General features: G+C 37.1%; 1 protein-coding gene across 1 annotated transcript in view; it reads right to left on the minus strand.

Annotated features, from left to right (window-relative positions):
* Positions 1 to 13,946, minus strand: part of USH2A (usherin) — a 777,205-nt gene that overhangs the window by 227,935 nt on the left and 535,324 nt on the right. The window contains exon 43 of the mRNA XM_003930351.4: positions 11,066 to 11,229. Coding sequence (XP_003930400.3) covers positions 11,066 to 11,229 — 164 coding nt within the window. The remainder of the gene's footprint in view (positions 1 to 11,065; positions 11,230 to 13,946) is intronic.

Below are 13,946 nucleotides of genomic sequence, written 5' to 3' on the forward strand. Positions count from 1 at the left end.
AAAAAAAGGGCATCCAAATTGGTAAAGAGAAAGTCAAACTGTTGTTGTTTTCTGATGACATGATTGTGTACCTGAAAAGACTCATACAAAAAGCTCCTAAAAGTGTTAAATAATTTAGCAAAGATTCAGGATACAAAATTAATGTACACAAATCAGTAGCACTGCTACACACACAGAGTGATCAAGCTGAGAATCAAATCAATAACTTAATCCCTTCTACAATAGCTGCAAAAATGAAAAGTAAAATACTTAGGAATCCACCTAACCAAGGAGGTAAAAGACCTCTTCAAGGAAAACTTACAAAACACTGCTGAAAGAAACTATAGATGACACAAAAGAAACACATCCCATACACATGGGTAGGTAGAATCAATATTGTGAAAATGAACATACTGTCGAAGCAATCTGCAAATTCAATGCAATTCCCATCAAAATACTACAAACATTCTTCACAGATCTAGAAAAAAAATCCTAAAATTAATATTTAATCAAAATAGAGCCCACGTCGCCAAAGCAAGACTAAGCTAAAAGGACAAATCTGGAGGTGTCACATTACCTGACCTCAAAATATACTATAAGGCCATAGTCACAAAAACAGTAATTGTACTAGTATAAAAACAGGCATACGACTAATGAAATAGAATACAGAACCCAGAAATAAAGTCAAATATTTACAGCCAACTGATTCTTGACAAAGCAAGCAAAACCATAAAGTGGGTAAACGATATCCTATTCAACAAATGATGCTGGGATAATTTGTAAGCCACATGTAGGAGAATAAAACTCGATCTTCATCTGCCACCGTATACAAAAATCAACTCCAGCTGGATCAAAGGCTTAAATCTAAAACCTGAAACCATAAAAATTCTAAAAGATAACTTTGGAAAAAAACCTTTAGACATTGGTTTAGGCAAAGAGATCATGAAAACCCAAAAGCAAATGCAACAAAAACAAAGATAAATAGATGGAACTTAATTAAACTAAAAAGCTTCTGCAGAGCAAAAGCAGTAACCGGCAGAGTAAATAGCCTACGGAGTAGGAGGCAATCTTCACAATCTATACTACTGACAAAGGACTAATATCCAGAATCTACAAGGAACTCAAACAAATTAGCAAGAAAAAAACAATCCCATCAAAAAGTGGGCTAAAGACATGAATAGACAATTCTCAAAAGAAGATAGGCAAATGGCCAACAAACATATGAAAAAATACTCAACATCACTAATGACCAGGGAAATGCAAATCAAAACCACAATGCAATACCACCTTACTCCTGCAAGAATGGCCATAAATAAAAAAAATAAAAAAAAACAGACGTTGGCATGGATGTGATACAAAGGGAACACATTTACACTGTTGGCGGGAATGTAAAATGTAAACTAGTACAACCACTATGGAAAGTAGTGTGGAGATTCCTTAAAGAATCTTGGTATATATTCCTTAAGGATTCCTTAAAGAATCATTATATATATATATGCATACTAACTACTCAGTCATATGAAGGAACAAAAATAATGGCATTTGCAGCAATCTGGATGGAACTGGAAACCATTATTCTAACTGAAGTAACTCAGGAATGAAAAACTAAATATCATATGTTCTCACTCATAAATCAGAGCTAAGCTATGATGATGCAAAGGCATAAGAATGATACAATGGACTTTGGGCACCTAGGGGAAAGGGTGGAAGGAGGTGAGGGATAAAAGACTATCCACTGGGTACAGTGTACACTGCTTGGTCGATGGATGCAGCAAAATCTTGAAATCATCACTAAAAAACTTATTAATGTGCAAATAAATAAATAAACAAATAGAAATAAAAAGAGTTAAGGAGAGATACAGCTATAGGTTAGATTTTTGGTTTTGGTTGCTGGGTGAATCCCATTAAATAAGATAGAAAAACACGGAATTATGGGATGAGATTTTGAAACTTGTTTCATTTGAGACTTTCAGTGTTTGAAGTGTGTCAGCAGAAGAGGTTCATTAATTTGAAAAGGAGAGCTTTATTTCTCACAAAGGATTGCAGCTTGCAGGATGGCCATTCTGACAGCCTGGGAAGCATATGGTAGCCTTGAGCCAGAAGCCAGAAACAGACACTTCAAGGGAGGAGCAAAGGGAACAGGAATTTCTGCTGAGGGGGGTGACTGAACATACACATTCAATATGCTGCAGGAGGAGTCATGAGTAAATACTCATGAAATACTCATGAGTAAATACTCCTTTCTACGAAAGGAGAAACATGCACATATGCAATTGAGTTTCATGTCTTCTGGTGGGTCCTAGCTACAAAAATGGCAGCATTAGTATGATCTGAGGGTGGAGTTTTCAGCCCTCTGACATTAAGCAGTGAAGAAGAGGACATGAAAACCCTGACTGCACATTCTCCATAGACTGGCTACAACCACTCTGTGGCCAGAGATCTCTTATCAGCTAGTAGAACTGGGACAGCATTAAGTGATTGGTTGATTAAGTGAGTGGTGGAGTCTTTTGAAAGGGCTGGTTTCTGTTTAGCGCTTAGGGAAGTAGGCCAAATGGCATATAGCCAGGGAGGGGTGTCTGACTTCCCATCCCGTTGCAGTCAAGAACTCAATTTACAAGGTTGCTTTGGGGTCCCTTGGCCAAGTAGGGGTCCACTCAGATGGTTGGTGAGGCTGATTTTGTTATTTCTCAAGTGTTTCTGTGGCAACTAGGTGAACTTAAAAATTAAAATGTGAATGTTTGAGCTAGAGTTATATAATATGGAGTTAAGGCATGAGTATTCATTTGTATTTGATCCAATAGAAGGGAATGGGAACTTTCTGTGAGATTTTGTTAAATAAGTGTGTATTGGGTTATATTTTCTTAGATATTCTAATCCTCCTGTGTATAACACACATTTTGTGAACCACGTAAATTTATCGGATTAGGCATTGCCCTACCTGCAAGAATATCAGGTTAATCTCTGATATGGTTAGGCCCTGGGTTCCCACCCAAATCTTATCTTGAATTGTAGTTCTCATAATCCCCAGGTGTCAAGGGCAGGACCTGGTGGAAGGTGATTGAATCATTGAGGTGGTTTTCCCTACACTGTTCTTGTGATAGTGAGTGGTCTGGGAAATCTGATGGTTTTATAAGTATTTGACAGTTCCTCTTAAGCGTGTATTCTCTCTCTCACATACTTTGCCTGTCGCCTCTTCTATTTCTGCCATGATCGTAAGTTTCCTGAGGCCTTCCCAGCCATACAGAACTGTGAGTCCATTAAATCTTTTTCCTTTATAAATTACCCAGTCTCGCGTATTTCCTCATAGCAATGTGAGAACAGACTATTACAATCTGAGAGCTGTAAAAGTTGATACCTTTGGATATGAGCTTTGCTATTAAATGCCATTTTTAGTTGCAATCTCCAATCCTTGGTCAGACATTTGATCTTAGCTGGAGCAAATTCTCAAACATAGAACAAGCTACTCTCCTTTATAATGAATTTCCAAATAATTTTAACAGGTGTTAGATATGTGTTAGTCTGCTCAATCTGCCTTAACAAAATATTACAGTCTGGGTGGCTTGAACAACAGAAACTTATTTCTCAGAAGCTGGAGGACAGAGGTTCATGATCAAGGTGCCAGCAAATTTGGTTTTTGCTGAGGGCTCTTTTCCTTGCGTTTGGAGAGTTACTTTCTAGTTGCTGAGTTTTCTCATGGCCTTTCTCTGTGATCAGAGGGAAGGAGAAAAGAGTTTGGGGAGAGACGGTGTGGGGGAGGGAGGTGGGGCAAGGGAGGGAGGGGGTGAGAGAGAGAAAGAGAGAGAGAGAGAGAGAGAAGAGAGAGAGAGAGGAGAGAGCGCATGCAAGCGATCCTGTGTACTGACTTATGGAATCAGGGTCCTACTCTTATAATCTCATTTAACTTTAATTACAGATGACCCTTGAACAACACAACACAGGTGTGAACTGCATGAGTCCACTTACAAGAGGACTTTTTTCAACCAAACGAGAATGTAAAATATGGTATTCTCTCATGCAAAACCTGTGTAGAGGGCCAACTTTTTATATACATGGATGCTGCAGGGCTGACTGCTGGACTTGAGTATGCACAGCTTTGGTATACTCAGGGGTCAGTCCTGGAACCAGTCCCCTGCATGTGCTAAGAGATGACTCTATTTCTTTAGAGGCCTCATCTCCAAATATAGCTATGCTAAGAATTAGGGTTTTAGTCCATAACAGATGGGTTAGTTGAAAGTTATCCTGCAACAACAATCAGATTATGCTTCTTACATGGCCTTAAATTATTGCTCTGGTTCCCACCAAAAGGTGGATCAAGGGTTTATACCACCAGCAAACGTCATGTTGAAATGTAACCCCCAGTGTGCTAGTTTTGGAAGATGAGGCCTAGTTCGAGGCGTTTGGTTCACGGGGCCAGATTCTCATGAATGGCTTGGCATCTTCCTCTGGCAAGATTGGGTTAGTTTTTGAAAAAATGAATCAGTTCCCTCAAGGATGGGTTGTAATAAAGCCAGGGCACCCCTTGGATTTTGCATCTTTGTACATGTCCACTTACATTTTGACCTTCTCTGTTACGTTTTGATGCATCACAACAGCCCTTACTAGAAACCAAGTAAACACTACAGCCATGCTTCTTGTACAGTCTGCAGAATCACGATCTAATTACTTAGAAAAGAGGTTTACACCTCTTTTCCTTATAAACTTCCCAGCCTCAGATACTCTGTTACAGCAACACAAATAGACTAAGACAATCATCAATGCCAATTATGTCTTCTAGATATTTAACATCCTTATCGGGGGTCAGCAAACTATAGTCCATGAGCTAAATCTGGCCTGTTGGCCAAGTGTGGCCCACCCCCTGCAAGCTAAGAATGGTTTGTACATTTTATTTGGTTGGGCGAAAAATCAAAAGAAAAAAAAGGGTTTCATGTTATGTGAAAATTATTAGGTTGGTGCAAAGTAGTTGCAGTTTTCAGCATTACTTCAATGGCAAAAACCACAATTTCTTTTGTGCTAACCTAATGTATAAAAATCAAATCTCAATGTCCAAAATAAAGTTTTATTGGAACACAGCTATGCTTATTTAAAAGTCAGGATCACCTTATTGCTGTTTATGTGCTACAGTGACAAATTTGAGTTAAGACACAGACTGCATGGGCTGCGAAGTCTAACGCTATGTATATTTGACACTTGACAAAAAAAGTTTGTTGTACTGATTCAGATCAATTATGGTAAATCATTCCATTAATTAGATCTCTCAGTTTATTTGTCTAGGACTAAATTCTTCAGGCATCTCACATGAGCAGGCTCATTTTGGGAGGTACTTTTGCTCAAATGTAGAAACTTGGATGGACTTTATTAGGCTGATTTTATGGTAGAAGTATTGATCTTGCCCACAGATTCTCCAAATTAGAGTCCAATTTTCCAGGTTCTATGGTGCAGAGCTCTGTGTCATCAACTAAGTAGTTCTGGGAAAATGTGAGCTTATCAAAACTACTTCTTGAGAAAATTCTTTATTCTGCCTGAGGGTAGTACTGCTGACATGAAGTGGGAGGATTATCCTCTTGGGCAATAATCCTTCAAGTCAGCCTCCTTAGCTATCTGAGCACCATATCTCCTGTCTTCTATCTAGTTTATGCTTCTGTCAACAGGAAGCACCTACACTTGGGAAACTGCAGAGCTACTTTAGTCTCTCATAGTGTTCCAGCTTCTATTAGGGGCCTGCCAGAGAAAACTGTATTTAAAGGAGATAGTATAATATATATATTAATTATTCATCATTTTAATTTACTTACAAATCAGGATAGCTAATTTCTGCTTTTAAAGTAAGTTGATATGGGCAAACAGGGAATGAGTTAGTTAGCTAAGCTGGTAAAACCTAAAATCCCCAAAATACAATAGCTCAAATAATATCCATGTTAATTTGTATCTCATGTAATAGCTTCAAAGTGATCAAAACAGACTGTGCTCCATGTGGTTACTTAAGAACCCAGGTTCTTTCTCTTATGTGGATTTTGGATCTCTCTGGGTGTTGTACATGACTACATAGTTAAAACTGAGAACATGATCACGTCCACACTTCAGTCTAGGGAAAGGACTAATAGAGAAGAAGTAGGCAGACACGCAATGTTTTCCGGCTAACACCCAAAAAAATGCACATTGTCTTTTGGTTTCTATTGACACAAACACATTTTACTGGTATTTCTGGCCATAACTAATTGCAAGAGAGGTTAGTAAATGCAGTCACTAGATATGGGAGAAGGCTATCACTAAAAGAAAAAGAAGACAATGGATGCTATGCAATAGTTAGTAGTTGTCACCATTTTAACTAGATTTTAAAAATTTCTAATTTTAGCCAAGTCAGTTAATTATAAAATAATATATGTTCTTTATACATCTTCAACTCACTGTAGAAATGCTATTATCTGAATAGCCTTGCAAAATCAACTTCCAACCTTTTACTAGACATAGCTTCCCTTTTAAATATGTTTTATAAAATGTTATTGAAAGGACCATGCACATTTTAGAAATAGAATAATACTTTATACAAATATTAAATGATTACTTACTGTTAAATATATATTATTTCATTTTGTCCCTAATACATTTTAGGGCAGTTATTCTTATTATCTTCATATTTCAGATTAGAAAACTGGAACTCAGGTTATGTTTTAGGTCATAGTGCCAAAACATATTGGTACTGGGATTCAAATTTAAGTACCCCCGATCCTAAAGCCTATTTTTAAAATTATTTATTCATATGGCTGCATACACTGTTGGTCATTACCATTTTCATAATTAGAAGAATTTGAAACCTTGAGTATAGATGGAATCACCAACAGGAGAATAGGACTATGACAGGAAGACTCAGGAAAGAACTTTGAGAAACGTCTTTATTTAGGGGATGAGAAGAAGTTGGTGAGAAGAGGAGAGTAATGATTCTTGGGGTAGAATTATAGTCAGTAAGGAATCATTCACAATGCTGGATAATGGAGGAGCACAGTAGGATGGCTTTGAGAAGAGAGTTTTGAAATGGGTCATTAGGTGATAATTAATGACTTTAAGAAAACCACATAGAGTACAAGAAAAGAGGGACAGATTACAACAGGTGCACAAGGACTGAGAAGGAAGACAATGGAAAAGGCAGAGGTGGTCTCTTGTATTTGATGATTAGAGAGATGGGAAAGAGAAGAGAGGAACAAAGTGAAGCAACAATGGTAGGTGCTTTTCAGAAGATGAGATTTGGAATTATTTCCAGATATTGCCATCATAATCAGATAAAGTCAGGCAACGTCAGATATCTTCCAGCTATCAAACCTGGTAGTTTCTGATTAAGAGATCAGGATGAGATAAATGCTTTTCCTGTGGTTTTAAACTTGCTCTGTTAATGGTGATACCTTCACACTTTATGAATTTTCCAGAGAGATCACTGAGATATTATAGTGCAGGAATCAACTCATTAATCTTTTCTTCCTTACAGATATATTTACTTATTACAAGTCATTAATATTTTCTTCCTTACAGATATATTTACTTAGTACTTTCTCTGTTCTGAGCACTCCAGTGGGTGGCAGGGATAGTAAACTTCCTGGGCCATTTGGGACCTTTAGGAGTTTTTCAGGCAAGTTTTTCTCTCTTTTTAATATATAACTATAATATATATGAATATATAAATATAACTAATGTCTGGGGAAAAAAAAAGAGAGAAGTACTGAGCACTCCAGTGTTCAGAACAGAGAAAGTAATAAGTAAATATATCTGTAAGGAAGGAAGGCAAAAAGAGAGAGAGAGGAAGGTAGAGGAAGAGAAAGAGACAAATGGCCATGCATGGTCATGCATAGCTGTAATTCCAGCATTTTGGGAGGCCAAGGAGGGAGGATCACTTGAATCCATTAGTTCGAGACTAGTCTAAGCAACATAGGGAGAACCTGTCTCTACAAAAAAATAAAAATAAAAAAATAGAGAAAGAGAGAAGATGGATAAAAGAGGAGGGAGAGAGCAAGGGCAGCAGGATTATATGATACACGATATGAACATCTGAAGGCTGGGGTGAGCTCTTGATGAACAGTAAAGTGGGCAATATTTGGATGATTTTTCATTTCCTCTTTTTCAAAGCATTGCCCTTTCTCTCCCTCCAGTGTTTTACTGCTCTTTTCTGGCCACCACTGACTTATTTAGTGAGTCACCTTCAGAGGAGTCACTACCCCTCCACTGTACTCCCTTTTGTGGGCATTTGCTTATTTTGTCTTTTATATTAGACTGAGCAGTCAAAATGATAAAGATCCTATTAAATCCTTCTTGTTATAGTGCTAATGACCACTAGGGCTAAATGCACGAGAAATACAAAATTTGAGGCCAGAGTCCTAAGTTTGAGTTTGGGAGGTGGTACTTACTTTCTATAATTTTTGGTAAGATACTAAAGGTCAGTTTCTAACTCATTGTACTTTTCTGAGGATTGCATAAATAATTTAAGTGAGGTGTTTTTCTTCCTATAAAAAATGTGATTTTTCAAAATTACAATATAATTTACCATTGGTGCATTTTATTTAGGGCAATACCTTTTTTATTATCATATAAACCAGCGATAAACACCTCCTATGTCTATTGGGACCAGGAAGATGAAGACTGGGTCAGATTTTTAGGGCATGATCTGTTTAAAGGGGCAGCCAGTTCTAGCTGATAGTTTCCTTCCAGAAATGTGGGTATTGTTTGACCCCATCATTTGATTTGCCAAGTGAATCTCCAAGTCATCTTTATGTATAATTGTTAAATGTTTGCAAATGTTATTTTTTCAGATATTGGAGGCAAAGCAGCGCATGGAAGCTGGGGAAGGAAGGAAATATGGCCTCTGTGTTGTCAGTTTGCAACATCTGCCCTTCAAAAATGAACCGAAGTAACGCAGGGATGCCTTTATCTCACGTATCATGTATGTGATGCTAATGTTTAAAAGTGCCCCTTCGAAAGTTTTTAATAACGTATCGATGTCAATCAGTAATTGATAAAAATTTACTGGAAACATTTTGCTACCAAAATGGTGTGTACATGGGGAGGGTCATAATAGAGAAAAACCATGCTTTAAAAAAATTATTTTTTTGGAAGGCAATTTTTAATAAGCAAATATTTATAAATTTAAAACATGATTTTCCACTGCAAAATATTTTCAATCTATAGGTTTTCTTTTGCCTTTGAGCATATTAGACTGTATGCCATGTTTTTCCTACCCAATCAAGATAACAATTTAAATTTAAAATTGTAAAAAAAAAAAAAATAGGTGACCTTTCACAGAGGATTGACTAGTTAATTTACTTAAGGTAGCAGCTTGCACAAAAGAAGAAAATGATAATGCAACAAGCTTTTGCAAGACTGACCCTCTTCTGAGAGTTAACCTTTGTGCTCACAAACAGTTATCTGAAAAATTTCCAAGGTATGAATGGAAATAACAGCAGATTGCATTACCTACATCCCGAAGGTCAGAGGTTCAGAATACCAAGTTAATGAAACTTCAGTGAGCTGCTTCAGATCTATTAGGTTTGTCAGTTTTTATAAGCACGCTTACTTCAGGAATGCAATTATAACATAAAGGACCTATATTGGTGAAAATTCACCAGCCGGATCCTAACAGAAGTATTCAAATGTCAGATGAGCGGGGAGAGCCTACCTTTATTAGTAGGCTTTTAAGATAAATCAGTTGGTGAGGTAGAGTAGAGAGCAAGAGGGAGATGAATGGAAATATATGTAAAAACATATCCCTAGATAAAAACTTTGTATATTTCCCAGAGGTGTTTCAGAGAGTAACCATAAGCATCAATTAACTTGTATTATTCCATTAAAATGGTTTAAGAGATCCCAATACAAGTGTCACAGATCACTGGAAACCTGAAACCTTATAAAAACCCAAGAATGATGTTTTTAATTTGTAAAAATGGATTCTTTTGTGGAAACACAGATCAACATAATCTGCTGATTTAATTTATAATTGATGTACTCAGTTCTGGCTATAAGCACAATTGGTATCACTCAGGTATCCTAAATGAAACATTTCTCTTCTTAAGCTATAACCAATCTCAAGGTTGGATCAAAATCACATGGTTACATTGTCCAACCAGTAGTGGCTTTTCATCTTTTTATATCATCAATAGATGATTAATTACCCCAGTGAGCAGTACTGGGCCTTTCCTAATCAGATATTTCTCAATTTTTGGTATTATTCTAACATGTTTTGATTAAACTATTTGCCAGATCTCAAGTTATACCTATAGGAATTATCTTAATATATATTCTCATGGTAGATTCAGGGTTGTTCTTTTCTGATTGTCATAATGGATCATCACAAATTACCAGATCACAACAAATTAACATGTTAATACTATCCTACTAATCAGGTAACTGTGATTTTTCAGTTATTGTGGTTTCTAAAGTTGCAGGAACAGATTAGATCACTCTGTGAACTCTTCTGAATGCCTATTAAAAAAGTGTTCCAAGCAGGTCCAGTGTCAGACCCTGCACTGTTTTAATAACAAGCAGATCCAGTGGTGATGTCTAGGCTTCCTTTTACTGGATCAAGCTGGAACTCTGTCCATAGCCAGTCTGAAGATGATTCACTGGGAAGAATCTGTTCCATTATTGCAATCCAATTAAATGGTTATTGCTAATGAGTGATGAGTTATATGATATTCAGGCACAGCTCTCTGAAGGAAGGTGAACAATAGTACACTATATCCAATTAATACATAGACACGTCTATCACAATCAGGGTGTGACAGAAATTACATTGTTCGTGCATGGGGAATGACAGAGGGGGGAGCAGGAGGTCCAAGAAGAATGTCAAAGTAGGAGAGAGTTTGCCTCTCAAGAATGGCACAGGGACCTCAGAGTTTTAATGTGTCCATTTTTAATTTATTTGGGTGCTAATAAAAATGGCCCTTCCAACGTTTTCAGTGACTTAGCCTTGTCAATCTGTGATTGGTAAAAATTTAGCAGTAACACTTACCTACCAAAATGATGTGTACATGGGGAGGGTCATAGTAAAGAAAGAATATGCTTTTAAAGATACACAAGGTATAAACACAGGTATGAGAAGCTTACTTACTTGGTTTAGCCCACCTCACTTCGATGGCTGTGTGGTTAAGAACACTCACAGTGAGATTGGCTCCTCTCTCTGGAAGACCAGCTAACGTCGTCACAGTCACTTCTTGGCTCGGTGTAAAACCCACACTGTTGTGTACGAAGAGCATATATTCATAGGTTGTAAACCTAAAAGGTTGTTTTGTTTAAAAAAAAAGTATATGAGTTTCTACTTCACATAAAATCTAATAAATTTTTTTTTCCCACAAAACACAGGATTTCCTTCCAACCCTCCACAAAATACTGTTTTCTTTTCCTTTCTAGAAAATACATTATTTTATTTTCCCTCCTTTACACAACACATATCATTAGTTCTGTGACTTGCCCGCCTTAACCAAAGTGTCAGGGAAATATTTTGTTAGAAATGCTGAACAAATATTGCCATTGAAAACAAACGTGGTTTATCATTTTCTTATTCTTATTGTTCTCAGAAGTGGTGAGGATTACAGCTCAATTCGAGATGCAATTACAAATCAGGCAACCTGCCAGCTTTCTATCTGAATTTGATTCAGAGAGTTTTATGCACTTCTTTTCGGAAACTCATCCATTTTCAAATATCAGAATCCCTCATCACCATTTTCTTCCTATACCTATGCTTCTTTCCCATAATCTCATTGCAGACAGATAAACCCCTAAATTGAATTGTAACTGTGACCAAAGTGTACAACATTCTCCCACTGAGAGTTCTGCTACAGTGAACTGTATTTTGCCATAGTGTGAACATATTTACTTGGGTCAATATAGTGGAAACTGAATATTACTTTGCAGAAGGCAAAAACTGACAAGATGATGTGAGATGAGGAGGAATTTTCAAGTCATATATTAAATTGACAATAAAGCCACCTTTTTTTTTTTTTTTTTTACCACTTTTGGGCAGAAGACCATCAGGGGTTCCTTTGTTTGGTTCAGAAACTGCCTGTGTAAGAAAATGCTATTCACAGACACAGGCTACAACTGGACAATAGCTTAGACCGAGATACTTGCTTAAACATGTTGTGTAACAAAGGACCAACCCAGAGGCATCCAGGACACAGGGCAAACACTGGCCTCAGATCATTACCTAATTTGGATTTATTAGATGATCAAGGATACCTCACCTCCAATGCAAGGACCACAGTATTTGTTTCAATATGTCACAATCTCTGCTGTGATGATGCAAAGGTGGTAGGGCAGGGGTGGGTAGGTGCCATTTGCAGGATCATGCTAAATCATTTGACCAAAATTGTATCAGGATCCTCAGAGCATATTGCTACCACCTAGGTAGAAGAAATCTGCTTGACTCATCCTGTTTCTTACTCACAGCCCACAGGTAGGCAGGTTTCAGCATGAGCCACATTGAAGGGTGTTGCTCTATTGTACCTACAGGTAAAACTTGTGACTTTTTGAGGTTATTTATCTATTTCTTTTTAAAAAAAGTGCTCATATTAGATCTTCTACATCTCCCTGCTTTACCATTTCTTCTCAAGTATTTATTGTCTCTCTTTTTTCTGCTTTGTCTGCTGTAGTGGGTTGAATTGTGGCCTTCAAAAAGCTATTTTCACGCCCAGACCCCTGGTTCCTGTGAATGCGACCTTATTGGGAGATTGGGTCTTTGTAGATGTAATCAAGTTAAGATGAGGTCATACTGGATTAGGGAGGACCATCAGTTTGATGCTGATGTCTTTGGAAGAAAAAAGAGGGAAATTTTATAGACATATATACACACAGGGACATGATGGCCACATAAAAACAGAAACAGAAATAGGAGTTATGCTGACGCAAGCCAAGGAACGCCTAGGGCTACCAGAAGTTAGAAGAGGCAAAAAAAGGGTTCTTCTATAGAGCTTTGGGAGAGAGTCTGGCCCAGAAGACAATTTGGTTTGCAACTTCTAATATCCTGACCTGTGAGAGAATAAATTTCTGTTGGTTTAAGCCACCCAGTATGTGGTATTTTGTTATTACAGCCCTGGAAAATAAATACATATGCTTTTTAGCAAGTGCTAAATAGTCCACATGATCCAGAGAACTTAAAAATAATGATAGTTACTTAATAACTGTCAGGCATTTTCTACAGATGTTAACCTATTCATTCCTCACACAACTCTATAAGCTGCTATTATAATACCTGTTTTGAAAATGAGAAAAACAAGGCTCAAAGAGATAAATAACTTGTTCAGGTCATTGAGATAGTAAGTAGGAGGATTGGGATTCAAAATATAGGCAGTCTGATTCCAGAGCCTGCTCTTTTAACCATGATGCTATACTGCCAACATAATAATGATGATAATAATAATAGTAATAATAACAATCATAATGATAATCTGGTCTGTCCATACTTGGATGATGTCATATCACTAGGGCTTGACCTTGCATTATTTTTCTAGCAGAGGGGACAGATTTTTGCTTACACATCCAAACAGTCTGGCCAAATTTCCTTTGCAACCAATCGTATGAATATGAAGGATGGTGAGTCGGGGTTAAGAGGGTAGCAAGCCTATGACAATGGAATGAAATGAAGCTAATGGCTCACAAGGGAATTGAACCAGCGACCTTGGCTTCATTAGCTCTCTCCCTGGGTAAAATACTTATAATTATATTTTACCTCATAAAATGGCTTAAAAGAAATGTAGCTACAGTCTGGTTACCTAATCTCCCCTTCTATAATATGTAATTTTTTCTTCCACATGTCTATGCTATTACACAATTAATAATCTTTATGGATTTCAAGTGGTACCATGTTTGTGGTTCTTTTCTACATGTGAAATTAACAAGATCAGGTGGCACTAAAAGAGTTGATTACAAGTAAATACTATAGGGATTTCGTTCTTATAATACTTTAAGGGATTTCACCGTAATTTAGGTATGCT

The sequence above is a fragment of the Saimiri boliviensis genome, chromosome 14 (genome assembly GCF_048565385.1).
Source record: "Saimiri boliviensis isolate mSaiBol1 chromosome 14, mSaiBol1.pri, whole genome shotgun sequence".
NCBI lineage: Eukaryota > Metazoa > Chordata > Mammalia > Primates > Cebidae > Saimiri > Saimiri boliviensis.